Source organism: Ambystoma mexicanum, chromosome 2p (assembly GCF_040938575.1).
Source record: "Ambystoma mexicanum isolate Mex_15411 chromosome 2p, UKY_AmexF1_1, whole genome shotgun sequence".
NCBI lineage: Eukaryota > Metazoa > Chordata > Amphibia > Caudata > Ambystomatidae > Ambystoma > Ambystoma mexicanum.
In genome coordinates this window covers 740,811,008-740,830,341 of record NC_090923.1, presented here as the reverse complement: position 1 = coordinate 740,830,341, position 19,334 = coordinate 740,811,008, and the positions used below count along the sequence as shown (strand labels likewise).

At 44.3% G+C, this 19,334-nt stretch overlaps 1 protein-coding gene across 5 annotated transcripts in view; it reads right to left on the bottom strand.

The window, feature by feature from the left end:
* The window catches only part of LOC138566737 (protein FAM98A-like), a 702,281-nt gene that overhangs the window by 480,611 nt on the left and 202,336 nt on the right, over window positions 1–19,334 (bottom strand). For 2 of the 5 annotated variants that reach the window (XM_069644365.1, XM_069644367.1), the window contains exon 2: window positions 11,672–11,739. The exons of the other annotated variants lie outside the window; for them this stretch is intronic. In XM_069644365.1, the coding sequence (XP_069500466.1) occupies window positions 11,672–11,739 (68 nt within the window). The remainder of the gene's footprint in view (window positions 1–11,671; window positions 11,740–19,334) is intronic. 5 annotated transcript variants of the gene reach the window in all.

Sequence of the window (19,334 nt, the reverse complement as noted above, 5' to 3'; positions counted from 1 at the left end):
GCCATAGCTACTATTTTTCAAGCTCTTTTTATAAAATGTTCTGTGACAACAGACACATACTTGGTCTGGTATTTCAGCAGATGAGTTTTGAAACGTAGCCATTTTTTTTGTATGCGTTTGTTAGGAGGTTGGGTTTTGTGAGGTTTTTGGTAATGTTTTCTGAAGTTACTGTTGTTTTTAAGTCAACTTCAGTTCCAAAGTATTTACTTTGGATGTGCTCTATTTTCTGAAGGAGTTCTTTGGCTGTTCCATGTAGGAGAATATTATTTAAATTTTGCAGTTCTAGAGCAGGACTTTGTGCATAGTAAAATCTATGCACATGATTCTGTATAGCGGAATGCGGTGTTGCTTACATTTTGATGTGGTGGAAGGTGCTTTTGCAAGCAGTTCCTAAAATGCAGGCTAATGAATGTCCTCCAAAGTCCAGTGTGGCTGCGCACTGGACAAGAGTCCATGGTTTGTAAAGTTTTCATTTGAATTTTGTCTGTTAATTTCACATAGTGATTGAGGAATTGTCGTTAAGATGTAAAGGATTGTTGGTGTAGGTTACACATTGAGCTGCATAACCTTTTGTACACTGGACAGTTTGTTTGGGTGAAAGGAACATTTGGTTGAAAGTTTGTTAGGGTTGTTTTTTTTATAAGGGTTTCTTTCACCCTAATGGTGTCTCCTACCATTTCATACCCTCTGCTATCACTGCCTATGGCAATTTTTTTTTTGTATTCTTGTTTATAAACTTCTTCATTGAAATATGGTGCTATGCTGCTTGTGGGAATCCATTCACTTTCACAGAAGTTTGAAAAGGTATCTATATTGACATTGTGCATGTTTAAAAGTACCTTTTGTAATTTATATATTAATTTAGTTAGTGGTTTCATTCCGTCTAAAATCAATATACACGATTTCCTCTAGTAGAAATGGGCTGTCATTTAGAGTTTCGAGGACTAGTCTCCTAAGGTAGTTTTTAGTGTAGATCGTGACTTTTCAGCTTTTCTTCTAAGATTGTGAAGAACTCTACGGTGTAACATTTTTTTGTAACATTACCTTTTTGGATTGCTTTACCATGGCTACATTAACATTGGTAGATATAGTGTTAGGTTCATTAGTAGGTCTGCTTTTCCTTGTACATCTTTTTTTACTTTTAGTTTCTAGAGGAGGGGCATTACATGTTTTAGTCGTGGCTGGTTGTTTTGTTGAGTGAGGTTCCTAGCTCTTTCATTTTAATGTTTTCTATAAACAGTTTTAGAGGTGGATTACTACATGGATTGCTTTTATTCTAATCTCCTCTATGTTTTCTTTCTTTTCTATAGGGTTGCTTTTAAGTAGGCATTTTGTAACGTCTGTTGGGGAAAAAAGAATGTTTGGGTTTGAAAGTTGTGGAATGTATATGGATGCATGCTACATGGGCGTGTGTGTGTATGATTGTAGAGATGAGTAGAGTGCTGTTTGTGGCATAATAATAGGTGTAGTTGAGAAGGTTGGAAGAGTAAGTCTGAAGATGAGTGATGGGCTTGGGTAAGTGAGGAAGGGAGTGGTGATTTGATTGAATAAGTAGGGACATTGTGATGTTTTGAGGAAAACAGTGGGTGTTGTAATAGTGGTATTCAGATGGCAATAGAAAGAGTGGTGCAAAATAAGGCGTTGGAGTGACATACATTTTGATTTGAAAAGAATACTCTGGGCTGATATATAGTGGAAGTATATTGTTACAATGACAGAAATATACATGGCACATTAATGTACTTTGTCTGTAGGATGTGAAAGGTATTCTTTGTTTGGCAGCTGTTTTTGGGAATCTTCTTCTTTCCAGTAATTTTAAAAGAATGTTAGTGGGTATATGTGGTAATGGTAAAGTACTTTTAGTAAGCCAGCTTGTTATTTATGAAGGTAGGAGGAGTTCTTGGGAAAAGAGTCAATGAAGTTGTGTCATGGATGGTGTTCAGCGAAAAGCTGAAGAATTTATTTTTACACACAGAGCATGTTATATTTTTGATTCTATATAAATGTATACACCTTCGAATCCTCCAGTCCAGTCTTTGCATTCTGGAACTTGTAGAGTGAGTTTATAATGGGAGAATTGGAATCACAAGTCACAGAATGCAAAGAAAAAAATGAAGGATTGATACACACATACAGATTGGAATGAGTGATGTTGGCAAGTATGCATGTACTTCCAACATGTTAAACTGGTACATACTACGTTACACTTAGAATAGATGTGTAGACCCTTTTTATCTGCTTTTGCTTTCTTTTATGAAAATGTTACACACAGTGCTGCTATAAATGTGCATATGAATGTTTTAAGTTACATTAAATTGCTCTTAAAAAGAAACATTTTAAACACACAGCATTGTACGTATTTTCTGCTTGATGTGACCAGGTGCTGAATGCAGGAATGCATGGATTTTGTTGGGAGTGCTTAAAAAAGAGAATAAGCTTATTGAGGAGCATTTTATAGAGTAAGTAGCAGAAACCCTCCATATTGTGGCGTTATCGGCCTGAGCGAAGCAAGGACAATTAACGTGGGCCCAAGGTTGTTACCCCCTGGTGATGCCCGTAGAACGGGTACATAAGGCCAGTAGCACCCACTGTGATCACTTGTATCGGTCTTACTTGTTGTGAGAAACTGAAGGTGTCTCCCTGTCTAAATGTCAAGGACCCGTCATCCAGGTGGCCAGGACACGGCCATCGCTATTGGATCCAGTTCCTGCGCATGGACCAGTGAGGGAGGATCACCTGGATAGGGGGTCCTTGAGGAATGGGAGACCGACAAGTGAGATGCAGTATTCCCCTTCCTCTTACAAAGGACATTCAAAACCACTGCCCCCCCTTTCCAACATGAACACTTTCGTACAACACAAAGGACAACATACTAATTCCAAAGCCGATTACCTGACTTGTCCCAATACAATGGTCAAGCAAAGTCAGGCAATTAATCAGAATCACACACACCCGACGGCCCTTTCCCTTCCTTCCCCCACAGGAATAAAAGGTGGAGTCTGAGAGCACAGTATAAGCATGGCAGACAGCATGATGAGACGGCTAATCAGACGCAGCAGTTCAAGAGAAGGAGAAAGGCAGCAGGAATCAAGAGTGTGGCGAGGCGAGAAGTGACCTTGCCCTTTTCATCCTAGACCCGCAGAACCTTTGAGGAAGAAAGAGAACAATAGCACAAGTGTCTTGCAGCAGATGTCAACGGTACACAGGGCAAGCCTTGACCGATGAGAAGGATCGAGGGAAGCACGTGCGACCGTGGTACCGGCCTTGACTCTAATGAAGAAGAAAAGCCAAGCAGTGCATCACAGCCGGTGGGTCGAATGGGAAACCATAAAAACAAGGCTCTGTTGGGTGAGAATCGCAAAGTGGCAAGTTCTAACCAAGTTCAAGGGAACTGTGAAAGTACTGTAAAAGTGTTAAAGGGGAGACCAGCTGCAGAGGGGAAACCAGCACCACGTGTGTGCCAACTCCAAAGACTCTGGTCGATCCCAAGGTCAAAGTAGTCATTCTGAGGGTCAAGCAAAATCCCTGTACAACCAAAAGATTTTGATCTAAAAACTGTGCGAAAGAAAGGGAAGTGAATCCCGCAGTGAGAGGAAACAAGGGAAGCAAATATCTCCAACATTGAAGTGAGTAAAAGAGACAGCAAGAGTGAACCCGACCGAGGGATGGCAGTGAGAAGGGGCAAAGTCTAAAAGTCCCAAGAAACAGTCTGTTGCAGAAGTGAACCCGGCCGAGGGATCTCCACTATGAACTGTTTGAAAAGACATTGAGAAACCAAGAGAAGTGAAACCTGCTAAAGAGAGGAGAAAGCCATAGTAAACCCAACAGAAGGGTACTGGCAGTCAGAAGAGGTCCGAGCCCGAACAAGGGAGATCGAAGGGTGAAGCTATCACCCAAGATTGATAGAGAAAGGAACTGTTATATAATCTGTGGCATACAATACATGAGGGATCAGCGCCCGGAAGAGGGGGACCCATGCGTGAAGTCCTCACACCATGTGAATTGTGGCTAAGATTCGAGAGGGGTCAGCGCCCAGAAAAGGGGGACCCAAGGGTGGAGAATCCTCACCCTAAATGAAAGCAAGAAACAAACTTTCATTTGATGAAGAAACATTTATTATTTTGAAAACATCAGGTCCTCTAAGGCAAGACACGTTCAAGTGAAACAGGACTTGGCCATCGACGGCCCTGATAGCTGAAAGCTGAACTGTCCTCTTGTGCTGGGAAAGCTCGAGAGTGTGCTGTGCGCCACAATCCCACCTTACCCCATGCTCAAAACGTGGGGAAGGAAGACCCAGGCTACAGCATCCGGATGTATTATTTGAGAACACTTCCTTTTTTTCTTGAGAACTATCCCAGACTCTTTTTGTATTAGTTGTAAGGTTTGGCAATAGGTTTCTTAGTATAGGCCCTTTGTGATTTGACACGCCACAAAGACTGCCTTATTTTTCATTTGATGGTTGACGCTTGCTCCCATCTTAGATTTAGCTTTAGATTAGGCATTTTTCCAACCTGCATAACGCATTCATTGAGACAATCTACACCTTTGAACTGTGATCACTTGTGTCTGTCTTATTTGTTGCCATCATGAATTCCATAAAGGATTTTCCTTTCTACAGCAGGAGGCTGCGTGCATCCCGTTGTAGGAAGGAAAATAGTTTACCAACATGGCCGCCATGGAAAGCTGAGAGAAAGCTGCAGCGGCAAGGGCCGGAATAAGAAGTCTAGTTTAGAAAGAAAAAAAACCGGGACGGGAGGTGGCGGGAAGATGACAGTGGGGAGAGCCAGCCGTCATGCGATTTAAAACGCAGGCTTGTAGCCATGTTCCTAGCCACTTGATTGGCTGGCTCACCCGCCTGGGGTGATAAATAGATTTGTAAAAGAGGTGAAGAAAAAACTTTAAACAAATATAAGCATACCTCTACTATGTCTTGTTAGATGCAGATGTGTTGAATCTGGAAATAGAAATCTTGGACATTTTACAGTAGTTTCTGATGCAGATGGCTGGGATTAAAGGGCTCAGATATGTTATTGTCCCAATCGATCGGGCATGTATTTTTAAGCATACTGCAATCACATGCGAAAACAATGGGTTGGGCGCTGCCATCTTGTGTTAATCTTATCCGTTGATACATCACCTTAAATTCAAGTGCCCTCACGGCAAGAATATAGCTCGGCCACCCCTCAAACTTACTTCACTAGACACTTATGCCCCGTTTCACATCGCCAATGCACGTCTCATGTCAGCGTCCTCTGTGTGCAACGTGTCTCCATGGAAATGCCAAGCCGCCTTGTATAAACAAACCATTTTTGAATGCACAAAATTGGAGTTTATTTTTCCTTTGTGTCAGTGTATTGCGTTTAAAGCCTCCGTAACTTGTTTCTGCTCAGTTCAACGATCTTCCTAGTTTGACGCTGTCAAGACTCCTGGATCACGTAGAGTAAGAATACCTCTGTCTCTAAGTATCCAACAGCGAGATACAAAAATGCTCAAACATTAGAGCCACAGGTGGCAGGAACAGGAAGACTGGGTCCTCCAGGTGGCTGCAAAGAAAGGTGCAAGGTTAGGTGATAGACAAACAACCCACTTGGTGTGAACAATCAGAAGATATAAAAGGCAAGCACCTACCCGGGGTTGGTTAGTAGGACAAAACAAAGGGAAGGTAAATGAGGTTCCCTGTTCCCTCAGTGAACTATGCTGCGGTGACCGGGGACAACACCTGGTAACATAGGCAGACTAAACAGAGGTTCACTGGAAGCACCTGGGGAAGGAGGATTCCGGAACACAGTCAGGGTGGAACAGAAGCCAAAGGGTATGTGGGTTCCAAGGACGAGGGATTGAAGTACAGAGGGTTGAGGCAGAAGCACAAAAGGGTAATCCAGAGGCAATCCGTGTACCAATCCGTGGGTCAAAAATCAGTAGAAAGCAGAGACATAGCAACACAGCAGAATAGAGGCGTGGCAAAGGCAGTCCAAGGTAACGTAGTCCAGGTCCAGAAGCAGAATAGCAATGCGAGCAAAACAAACAGGAAAACAGCAAACGCTGAGTAAAACAGCTGAGAAGCGACTACCGGCACGAACATCTGCAGTTTTATGGTGTTGCCATGGAGAAGACTCACGTGATGATGATGCATGCTTCACGTGACCAGTGCCGCACCCCGTCAGCATGGAGGCGTGCCCAGGAGAAGACTGAGCGTGATATAAAGACGACGGACCACGCGAACCCTGCCTTTGCAGGGAACGCCGTATCTCGCGTCCGCGTTGTGTTGCTATAGTGATGCGCTTCCTTGACATTAGGTGCCATGGGAGCTGCCAGGAGTGCCATAATTGATGTACTTGCCAAAGGCGCCTCAGATAATGCCCTCTTCTGCACCATGGTGGGGGTATGAATCCCTGGTGCTGCAGCAATGCACTGTATGGTTTACAAATGGAAGAAGACAGGGATCTGGAGGGAAAGAGGGATTGCGAGTGCTGGGACCGTGAGGGCATGACAGACCCCCACCCTCCCCCAAGGGCCCACAACCCTGTGGGCTAGAGGGATTAGCCCTATGAAATGGGGATACCAGAAGAGGGGCATGGTCAGCATCAGCAGGTTCCCAGGACCTCTCCTCAGGACCATAACCCAACCAATCAACCAAGTAGAACAGACTACCTCTGGTAACCCGAGAGCCCAAGATAGCACTGACCTCATATTCAGCCCCAAGAACATCTTGCATAATGGGAGTCGGAGGCAGGCCACTCTAGTAGAAACGGGGCAGGGCTTGAGCAGAGAAGAGTGAAACACTGGGTGGATGCGCCAGCTGGAAGGAAGGGACAGGCGAAAAGCCACCAGATTCACTACTTTGGTTATTCTGTACGGTCCGATGAACCTGGGGAGTAGCTTGCAGCATCCGGGTATGTGTAGGTACCTGGTGGACAACCACACTCTATCCCCAGGTGCATAAGGAGGAGTTGGAGAGTGCTTTTTGTTTGCAGCGCATCGCATGGTCTCCTGTGCGTCTCTGAGATTTGTGAGAGTCTGGGCATGGACCTGGGACAAATCCCTAACACAAGCCGAAGCGGTAGGGGCTTTTGACATGGAGAGATCAGGGATAGGCACTGTATGTGGGTGTTGGCCATACAGGGTATAAAACGGGGAGGAACCAGTGGATGAGTGTGGTGCATTGTTATAAGCGAATTCAGAATTCAGCAAGATGTAACAACTGATACCAGGTTTGTTGGTTCTGCGGGGACAAACAGCATAACTATTGTTCCATGGACTGATTTACACGTTCGGTTTGCCCATCCGTCTCAGGGTGATAGGAAAAGGAGAACCTGGCATCGATACCAAGCAATTTGGTGAGAGCCCGCCAGAACCTAGACGTGAATTCGGAACCCCGATCTGATATGAGAACAGTGGGCAACCCAAAAAAACAAAAGACTTCGCGAAAGAACAAACCCGCTAGTGTGGGAGCTGAAGGCATCCCTGAGCAAGGAACGAAACGGGCCATCTTGGTAAAGGAATCTACTATCACCCATACTGTGTCAAACTCCCCACCCTGGGTAAGTCAGTAACAAAATCCATGGTAAGTGTGTGCCACGGCCTGGCTGGTAAAGTTAAGGGTTGTAACAATCCCACTGGCCGACCTTTCCGATTCTTGCACTGTGTGTTAACATAGAGAGTGACGTATTTCCTCATAGATGGCCATCAACACCAGCGTTGTAACGAGTCTAGGGTACGTTTCTGCCTCAGATGACCACTGATGGGAGCATCATAGGACCATTCCACAGCCTGACTACGTGCGTCTGGAGTAGGAAGATGCAGTCTATCCTGAAAGAAAGGTAAACTGTCCCGTAAAACCAGATCCCATTCTGGCACTAGTTCTGGATGCTGGGCTGTCCAGCACCGTACAGAAAACAGAAGGCTAGGTGAGGGGGTGCACAGGCAGACTACATGTTTCTTGTCAAATAGAGTTTCTAGGTAAGAGGGAAGAGATGACCTCCCCCTCCCCTGGGGGCCGAGACAGGGCATCTGCTTTTCAGTGATTAGCTGCTGGTCTGTGTTTAATTATGAAATCATATGCAGAGAAAAACAGATGCCAATGTACTTGGCGGCTATTGGCACATTTCAATGAAGAAATGTGGTTTGGCAATTTTGGTGATCGGCGTATACAACATTTTGGTGGCCGGCTGCCAGGAGATGATGTCTACAGACGTGGAATGAGTCTTTGACAGCCAATTATTATTTTTCTGTAACAGTATAATGTATTTCTGCAGTGGTGAATTTACGTGAGTGGAAGGCTACAGGGGGCAAACAGCCCGTGGTTGGGCACGTCTGGGAGAGAACTGCTCCTAAAGCACAAGAGGAGGCATCCGCCTCAACAATGAACGGGAGACCAGAATTTGGATGTTGAAGCACAGGTGCCTATGTTAAGGCCGTTTTGAGTGTTTCGAAAGCTTCCTGTTGTGTGGATGTCCAGAGAAACTGCACCCTTGGGCTGGTGAGGGAAGTGAGTGTTGTTGTGATAGAAGAAAAACCTGCAATGAACCGTTTGTAGAAATTCACAAAACCAAGAAATGACTGAAGGGCTTTGACAGTGGCCAGGACAGGCCAATCTAATACAGCACAGACTTTGGAGGTATTCATGGACAAACCCCCTGGGGAGATATGGAATCCCAAGAAATCTACCTGGTGTACATGAAATAGACATTTCTCTGGTTTAGCATAAAGAGAATGAGCCCTGAGTCGGAACAGCACCTCACAGACATGTATTACGTGTTCCTGGATGGACGGAGAGTATATCAATATATTGTTTAGATATACTATGATGAAAACATCCAAGATGTTGTTAAATATGTTGTTCATGAACCGCTGGAATGTGGCAGGTGCACTGCACAGACCAAACGGCATGACAGTGTATTCGTAAAGTCTGTATTTTGTGCAAAATGCCGTTTTCCATTCATCGCCCTTGCAGACTCGAACCAGGTTATAGGCACCCCAAAGGTCTAATTTGGTGTAGATGGATGCATGGTTAGTCGATCAAGCAGGGGACCAATGAGTGGTATGGGATAATGATTTTTTACAGTGATGGCATTAAGATGTCTGTAGTCAATACAGGGATGCAGGTCCCCCTCTCGTTTTGACACGAAAAATATGGGACTGGCAGCAGGTGAGGATGTGACCAAGTCGTAATGCGGTTTGCACGTATTCTCTGAGGGCTTGCTCATCTGTGGGGGACAATGAGTATATACTTCGCTTGGGTATAACCGAGTCGGCTAGGAGGTCAATAGGACAATCGTGGATTCTATGTGGTGGAAGAACCTCCGTGCAACCTTTGTCGAAGACCTCTAGAAAGTCTTGGTACTCAATAGGGATTCCTGATGCAATGGTTCCCACTACGTGATGTGGTGGCTCAAGATCGATGGGTGAGGGATCAACCAGAGTAAGTTGAGCTATGATGGAGATGCATAACAGTCCATGTAGGTAATCCATTCGGACTGGCAAAAAGCGGACTCAAAGAATAAATTACCTGAAGTCCAGTCAGCAACGGGGTTGTGGACACATAACCACAGGATGCCTAGAATGAGTTCGAATTGTAGCGTAGTAATTAAGTCAAAAGATATCACCTCCTTGTGGGTGTCCTGAATCACCAGGGTCAAAGGGGCGGTTTGCTGTCTGATGGGTCCTGAAATTAAGGACGTACCGTCCACTGCTTGTATTGGTTCGGGTTTTGTTCTGTAGTGGGAGAATGAGAGTGGTCGCTAGAGTGAGGTCTATGCAATTTCTGGTGGCACCGGAATCAATGACTAAATGAACCCTGTGTATAGTGTCAGGAGTGTAGGACAAAGCTGCCTGAACTGAGATGGGTTTCATGCTGCCGAAGGTGGACATGATCATTGAGTGGGTCGAATCTTAGCCCGTCCGTGCCCCATTTTCAGGGACGAGCCTTCTGAAAACCCAGGTTTTTGAGTTTAGGTCGGCGGGGACATTCTTTGACATAATGCCCATTGAGACCACAGTAGAAACAAGCATTAGCTGCCCTCCTACGTTCTCTCTCGGTGGCAGTGATCGGGCTACGTATTCCTCTGATCTGCATTGGTTCCCCAGAAGATTCAGTGGGCAGAGGGGGCCGAGAAGTTACAAAACCGGATTCCGATTTACGTTCCGTCCGCTGAGCATCCACCTGTATTGCTAAATCCACGAGTTTGTGATATTGCACAGGTAATGATGGAACTACGGCTAAGGCATCCTTCATAGCATCGTTCAATCCCTTGTAAAACACTGCAGCCTTCTTGTTCTCAGGCCATTCGGTTTCAACAGCTAACTGACTGAACTTCGTGATATATTCAATAATCGAAGATTTGTCTTGTGAGAGATTTAACAGCTCAAGATCCCGAGACTGGGCCTTGTGTCGTGTGTCAAAGACCTTAGCCATTTCATCTACTAGGAGATCAAAATCATACAAAACCGGACTGTTGTTCTCAAGCACTGGATTAGCCCAAGTGGCGGCAATACCTCCCAAATGAGATGGCGTAAAGGCTGCCTTTGTAGCTGCGTCCGGAAACGCCTGGGGTCTGCACAAGAAGTGGTGGTTGCACTGATTGAGAAAAGTCGATACTTGCGTGGGTCTCCCTGAAACTTTTCCGGGGCAGCCAGGGAAAACAGAGTGGGCACAAAAATAGGAGTTGTGGATGCAGCAATGGGAGGGGCAGCTGGTTGTGGTGGAGGATCCCAAATTCTGGATCTGCGGGCAGAGCGTGTCATTAAGTTTGAATGAGATTAAGACACGGATGGATTGCCGCCGCAGCAGCAGCCATGTCGGTACGTAAAACCGTAATGGTTTGCACCAGAGCAGCCACCGGGTCCCCGGCAGATGCATCCATACGCTAGGCGATTGAGAGGCTTCTCAGTCTGTCAAAACTCCTGGGTCGCGTAGAGTAAGAATACCTCTGTCTCTAAGTATCTGTCAGAAGCACCAAGCCCCCAAACAAACATTCGCCCTCTTCTAACAGACTGATTAGGGTTATGTGGGCAAGAGCCTGGCACACAAGACACACACGGGTCTCCTGAGGCCTCATCCAACCTTAACAATACAGTATTGCACAGGGATCACACTAGTTAGGTTCACTTCCTATAGGAAGCTCCATTTCCTGTTCCTTGTGACCATTCTGTGAAGTGTGGCCTAGTCTCTGGGTGTGGCTGCCTATATAAGCCACACCTAGTCAGCATCCTTTGCTTCGTGTGATTTCTGTTTCCACACTCACCACAGCTCTGGAGTTCTTCTGCTTACCAGGTATCTTCAACTCCAGCTTCGGCAACACGCCACCTTACCTTCGCTCAGTAGCGGCTCTGCCTCTTCGTTCTGCAACGTGCTACAGCTTACCTGCGAGAACTCCAACCCGTGGCGCCTTCTCTTCGTTCAGCTACGCGCTGCCACTTACCTGCAGGAACTTCAGCCCTCGGCCCCTTCTTTTTTGAATTCCGCCGCATCGCTCGCTCCAGTCCTACCAGCGTCGCAGCAGTGGTAAGCTTACCTGAGAACGCCTCATCGCAGCATTCTCTACCCGTGCAGCTCCAATCTCGTGCCGTCTTTTCCCACTTGAGGCACCACGTAGCACGGCTTATCCCCCACCCCATCCTGAAAGACTAAAGACAGTTAACAGGCAATCAACAAACTTTGAAGCAAACTTACCTAATCCTGCAAGGTCGCCAGTCAGGATTCCTCGATCCATGCAGGCAATAACCACAGTAGCCCACGACCTGAAAAGGAAAGAAAACACATGTAAGAGAACAGTTGCATGTGAAAGACACAGCCGGACAAATAAATTCTCACAGAACCAGTGACGCAACTGGTTTAGAGTAAGCTCCAACACGCACCCGTGCATAGCTCAGGATGGAGAGCTCACCAAATCAATATACAAGGTGAGCCCGATTGAACACACACCAGGCACTTGCATAAGGGGAAGGGGCGGTGGCACAGCAGACTAACTAGAAAGAACACTAATCCAACAGTTGTTTCCACGGGCATACCGTGGTGGCACTGAAGAGCACTAGAACAGGGAAACTAGTACCCGAACCAGAGGTGTTACCCATCGCTCCTGCAGAATTCAGGTGAGTGTGACAGTATCCTACAGCGAGATACAAAAACTTGCTGTTCAATCATTAGAGCCACAGGTGGCAGGAACAGGAACATTGGGTCCTCAGGGTGGCTCCAAAGATAGGTGCAAGGTTAGGTGATAGACAAACAACCCACTTGGTGTGAACAAGCAGAAGAAATAATAAAGGCAAGCACCTACCCGGGGTTAGTTAGTAGGACAAAACAAAGGGAGGAAGGTAAATGAGGTTCCCTGTTCGCGCAGTGAACTATGCTGCAGTGACCGGGGACAACACCTGGTAACATAGGCAGACTAAACAGAGTTTCACTGGAAGCACCTAGGGAAGGAGGAGGATTCCGGAAGACAGTCAGGGTGGAACAGAAGCCAAAGGGTATGTGGGTTCCAAGGACGAGGGATTGAAGTACAGAGGTTCGATGCAGAAGCACAAAAGGGTAATCCAGAGGCAATCCGTGGGTCAAGAATCTGTAGAAAGCAGAGGCGTAGCAACACAGCAGAACAGAGGCGTGGCAAAGGTAGTCCAAGGTAACGTAGTCCAGGTCCAGAAACAGAATAGCAATGCGAGCAAAACACACAGGAAAACACCAAATGCCGAGTAAAACAGCTGAGAAGCGACTACCGGCGCAAACATTTGCTGTTTTATGGCATTGCCATGGAGAAGACGCCACGTGACGATGATGCACGCATCACGTGACCAGTGCCGAACCATGTCAGCATGGAGGCGTGTCCAGGAGAAGACCGAGCATGGCCCAAGGACGACAGAGCACGCGTATCCTGCTTTTGCAGGGAACGCTGTATCTCGCGTCCGTGTCGTGTTGCCATAGTGACGCGCTTCCTTGACATTAGGTGCCGTGAAAGCTGCCAGAAGCGCCGTAAACGATGTACTTGCCAAGGGCGCCTCAAGTAATCAGGTAATGTCCTCTTCTGCACAATGGTGGGGGTATGAATCCCTGGTGCTGAAGCAATGCACTGTATGGTTTACAAATGGAAGAAGACAGGGATCTGGAGGGAAAGAGGGATTATGAGTGCTGTGACTGTGAGGGCATGACAGACGCCCTGCGAACAGGTACCTACACTTTCTGAACTGATTGAACCCTGTAGTTGCTTTTTATTTAAACATTTCCGATATTATGTGTAAATGCCCTTGCCAAACCATAATTACATTGTACTTTCACAAGGCTTATTTTTCACATTACGTGTGTCCTTACACCTTTTTCTGCGCCAATTGTTTGTTTCCTCCCATGACAAAATTTTCCCTTCTCAGTTTGGGTAAATAAAGATTCCAATCCAGTTTGTGCATAGGATATTTATATGTGGTTTTGCCCTTTCTGATGACGTGTTTCGGCATTCAACTCTGACTTTTTCAAATCCGAGCTTTTCTATTTTACAACAAAAGAAAGATTGAAAGTAATTACAAACTGTTATGAACCTTTGTACATACTGATCAATATCATGTATGCCAATTATAACACCCACAGTGATTTACATGTTTCCAAAAGTCTCCCATTTGTGACCATAATAAAACAGACGGTGTGATATCCATAAATCATACAGAAAGAGCAAGAATAGGCTGGGGTCCTGGGTAGTGCGCGTGGATTGGGAAGACTCATACGGTTATAGGGACGAGTGGGGATTGAAATAAGAAAACACATGATATCAACAACATACTCCACTTTTGATTTGAGCAAGAACCTACATCATGTTTGTGATTTCATAATTTTATATTCTGATATCTTGGTCGCCTTCACTCTTAAACTTTCATGGTTACTTTTCCCTTGAGGTTCGGCCCACTGCTTAATTTATTTTTGTTTTTATTTATTGTTTGTAGTCTTTTGTTGTTCAGTCACTCTTGTTCTTGATTGATTGATATCATAATTCTGTCTATTACATGCTAGTTGTGAACCATATGTACAATGTAATTTTGTTAAATTATGAAATTTCTTACCCTTGTTGTTGGTCCAAGGTAATCTGCTTTGTTGCAGTGTTATTTAATTAAGGGGGTTGAATCCCACCTAATAAGAAAATAAACAGAGTGTATAGTATCCCAAGGTTGTCATTACCATAGGGCTTTTGCTTGTGATTTATAACGATGCCTGGTATTTTCTAGGTGAAAATGGTCCCATCTGTTACAATACATGCTGTCAAAGTATTTCTCGTAATTTGTTATCTGAAAACCCGCAGTTGATAATTTATCATACATGTTGGGCCAATCTCCTATAAACCATACTATGCAATGGTTTAGAGGATTGCGCTTGTTGTTATTTTAGAATTCTAACTCGGCGCGCTTTATATCGTTATTAAATGTTACGGTTCGGCGTGCTCTATTTTTCAGACAGTGATGTCACAAGCATTCTAATTACTTCGTGGTCTTGGATAAGCGGGACAAACAGTGATTGGTCACATTACTAGGTGGGCTTATTACAGACCCTAGGGCTTACCTGAAAAAAGTAGAACTCTCGCTTCAAGCGTCGGTTGTGAGGGTGCGCCGCTCTGTAGTTGAGTTTGTGCTAATATGCCTCCGGCTTTGACAATGGGTAGTCCAACCTTCCTTTCCATTGAGTTTCAAATGACAGCCATGATTTGGGATGGGTTTTGCCGTGTTTAGGGGTGTTTTGGGAATTTCCAACCCAATTTTTTCCGAATTGGTATTTCTCAAGTTGGTTCATACATTTGGGAGTGTATTCATCCACTCGTGTCATTTTGCCATTTTTTGTAAACAAATTATCATTGGATATATCATGTTGTGAATATTAGAGGCCTACCCATTTGGTTTTAAATTAAACAAAACTGGGGGAGGGGTAATTTTGTTAATGTCTCACGTCTGGTGTATTAACCCTTGGTATCACATATTGTGCAATATTTACCATATGATTGACTATTCACATTTCTTCCAGTATTCAGAGTGGAGATTTTTGTTTGTGTCGCTCTGCATTATGGTTATTGTGGTTCAAGTCTGGTGTTATAATAGACACCTTGTCTTACCTTCTATTATCACAAATTTATTTAGCATTGTTCACAGTATTAGGTTGCTGATCTACATTTAAAAAGCAGTACAATACATCATGGAAAGTTGCATTTATACGTTTCTGTCGCTATGCATTATGGTGTCATTTATTGTGTACATCTTGTCTTGGTTACGTTGTATTACAGATTCCATTGAAAGTTTTCTCATTAGATCACTGACATGTTTTCAACAAACAAATCAATACAATACATCACAAGAAAGACAATTTCATGGTCAGAATGTAAGCCTCGTTCTACAGCCTTAAAGTGGCAAATGAGTTTTGCTTCTTCTTGGCGAAGCCGTAGTTCCTGGTTTCCTCCACGTCTGCCCATTTTGATCTTTTTTAATCCAATTAATTTAATTTCTCTTTTGTCTTGTAATTGGTGGTGATTTTGCCAGTGATCCGATAGTGGTAGGTTCTTGTCCTGACTTCCGATTGCTGATATGTGTTCTCCAATTCGTGTTCTCAATTCACAAATTGTGCTCCCGACGTATATTAATTTGCAAGTGCATACAATGGCATATATAACAAACTTGGAACGAAAATTGATTTGTTCCTTGATCTGTGTTTTCACTTCATTTTTGTCCTTGAACACATTGTTATTTGGCATTGCATATTCACAAATTGATCAGAATCCACATTTCCTGAATCCTGAAGCTGATTGGTGTAACCAGGTTTTTGCTGTTCCTTCTTTCTCGGTTAGTAGTGATGGGCTTAAACTACTTCTCAGTGTTTTTGCTCTTCTATAAATTATAGTCGGCTGGTCTTTAATAAATTCTCCAATGGGAGGATCCAGTTTTAATAGGTACCAGTTTCTTTTGAGGATTTTTTTAGTATCTTGATTATTAGCACAATAGGTAGTAATAAATTGAACCATCTTGTCTTGTTTCTTTTCTTTGGTTGTTTGAGTCAAGGTTTGTAGCCTATTCATTCTATGGGCCTTGTTCCAGGTTGTTTCGATTGCTTTTTGAGGGTACCCTCTGGCAGTGAATCATGTAGTTAAAAATGTACATTCTGCATTGAAAGTGGCTGTTTCTGCACAGTTGCGTCTTGCTTGTATGAATTTGCCCTTTGGGATGTTCCTAATAACTGGTGGATGGTGACAACTTGTAGCAAAAAGTGTAGAGTTCACTTCGGTTTCTTTTCTGTACGTTTTGGTTTTTAACTGATTGCCCGATACAAAAATCGTTAGATCTACAAAATTAATTTCAGTTGTACTACTTGATCCGATGAATTTTAATCCATATTGGTTGTCATTGACTTGATGTTGAAAGTCTTCTAATTCTTGGGATGTTCCGTTTCATAAGGAAAACATCTATGAACCCTGTCCATTTAATTATTTGGTATGCGTCAAATTGGTAAAATGAAAAGATCTTCGAACATGCCCATGACTACAATGGCCAGGGCTGGCGCATATTTCACGCCCATTGCAACACCTTTTGTTTGTTTAAAGTATTGGTTGTCGAAGATGAAAATATTTTTTTCCAGTGTTGTCATTAACATTTCCTTGAGCATGCAGACATAGTTAAAGTGTGAAGCTGATTTGTCTTTGAAAACATAGTCCATTGTTTCAAGAGCTAAATTGTATCCAATCGAAGTATAGAGTGCTTTCACGGGTTGCCAATAAGTAATTGTTTTGCCACTGTATTTGTTCCAACATGTTTATTGCTGCTGTGGTATCTTTGAAGTAGGCTTTTACTTTACACACTTTGGGTCTTAAAATATTGTCAATTTATTCCGCAAGCGGTCCTGTTGCCCAACATATGCCACTTACGATCGGCCTTCCTTCTGGGAATTTCTCAATTTTTTTGTGCACTTTTGGAAGGAAGTAAATTGTGGGCAGTATTGGTTTTGAAATAAGATGTAGTTTTTCCTCGTCTGTGATTAACCCTTGGTGGTGCCATCCTTCTATTAGAGGTTTCAAATCTTGTACTAATCCGTTTGGTGGGATTGGTAAGTACAGGCTTGTCCAAACTTTTTGAATGTGGGGCCGAAGCATTAACTTTTTGTCTCCCGGTGGGCCGGCGAGCCAAAAGTCAACGCCCTCACCAAAAACAGTATATTCAAAATCGATGGTGTGTGACCTTTGACACAATAGCATCACAGGCAGTGATAGCCATGCAGTCCCAAAGATCGCTTTTGGCGTCAGGGACAGTGATCAAAGGTTAGTTTCTTGTGATTTCTTCCAGTGTGTTGATATTTTTCTGAAATAGTGGGGGCAACCGAGCGTAGTGAGGGAGCTATAACGATCTAGGGAAGATTTTTTTTTCAAATATAGGGCTGAAATGGTGCATTTTACAGCAGGAAAAGTGGCCAAAAAGCCATAAGTTTACAATCAGTTCTAAAGGGGAACATGTACATTCCATATCACCAACAGCAGACAAGAACATTGTAGAGCACAACACATTTTAATGATCAATGTGTCCACAGTGTAAGACAGCACTGTCACTGATGTAACACATTGGCATGCTGGTTGTGCCCAAAATATGCCTCTGTAGCAACATGTCTATGCTGGTTGTTCCCAATTTAGGCCAGCATTGTCCTATACAAAGCATGATTGATGCTGAGCATGTGCAGTATGCCCAATACATATGCCAACTTATTGATTGAAGCTGCCTGTGCAGTTGTGCCCAATAAATATGGCAGCTTATCTCTGTAATACAAATTCATTACTTCTGTGGTAATGAAAGAAGCATAATCCCATTCAAAATATAAAATGTGGAAAATTGATCACCCAAAGGTGAACCCAATTGAAGACTACTCCCATCTTAGTCATAGGGCAAAGTAGGAGTTTGTCCAACCCCAGAAAACTTAAATAAATGTTTTTCATATTGTACCTATTGTGTACGTGTTATACTTGTGATACCATGCCTCCCCTACACAACACGCCACGCCACTTTGTTAGCAATGATTTTGTCATTTAAATTAAGTAGAAAGACGCAGCGATGGGAAAAATGTGCCTAGCAATGCAACCTTTCAATTTTCCATCAAACACCAAACTAAATTAATGGAAAACATTTGAAGCAAACAGAACCAATTCAGATAGCAAGAGATAAATGCTGGCCCTTATTCTCGTAGGATGTGCGACAAGAAGAGGAAGGAATAGCAGAACAGGGTCAGAAGAGGAGAATCAAAATCCATCTTTCGGCTGAAAAGACTCTTGTATTGAACAATACACCCTGTGTATCTCAGGATGATTTCAGAGAAAGCACCTTTCCACATACTACGCCTGAAGAGGCATTGGCGTGTGCCAAATATCCTGAAGGAGCACAAAGCATTCCACAACATAGAGAAGTTAAAAGTAATGCTGAAAGCTGAAAGCACACACATCGCATCAGTGAGCGCTCAACCCAATGAGCTATCATATTGGCTATAGTCAAATGAGCAATTATTCGGTAGTGGATACCATTAAACTGGTAACTGAGATTTAATAGCAGACCAGTTAAGTTCATCTGCAGGTCTAGTGCAAAGTTGGCCGCATGTCAAGCATGCATACATCTACTTTTCAGGGTTCAGAGGTTGGCAACATAGTGTTAGACGCTCCTCTGCACATCAGAACACTGCTAGCACCTCACAACACCTTCCCCGGGTTCCCACACTACTCCCCCCAGGTTTTGAGACTCACGTGATTTGGTTGCCCCAAAGGACCGAAAGCTCCGTACCGGGTACAATGTACGTGCCCGGTTGCAGCCCTTCCTGCATTGGCAGTTGCCATGGAGAGCACACAGCAGAAGGGGCGGCAGAACGCTTCCGCATCAAACAGTCGTCCGCTCACGTGATTCAGAGCAGCGTTTCCCACGTGACGATGGAAGGCGTCACGTGACCCGGAAGCGCACAGTACATAACGCTTGATGCACGGAGCACTCACTGCTCCTCAGCTGTCTTTCGACTCTGTTTGGCGCTACGTCTGGACTCTGCTCTACTGTTTACCTTGAATTTGGATCACTCACCTGGACTCCCTCGGATTATCCTTTGTACCTTTGCTTGGAACTGTTGACTCATCGCTGAACCTCGGCCCGTCCCTCACCTGCCTTCGGATCATCCCTTTGAACTTTTTTTGTCTTCACTACGCCATTGCCCTTTGGGGACTCACGCTACTCCTCCAGCCCTTGGTTCAGGTGGGCTGTCCTGTATCCACGTGCGACTCCGGTCCCCGTTGTTCTGGGGACTGCCTCTCATCTGAGTCTCGAACCTCCCTCACTAGGTCTCCCGCGTTTTCCAAACACTGGATAGATGA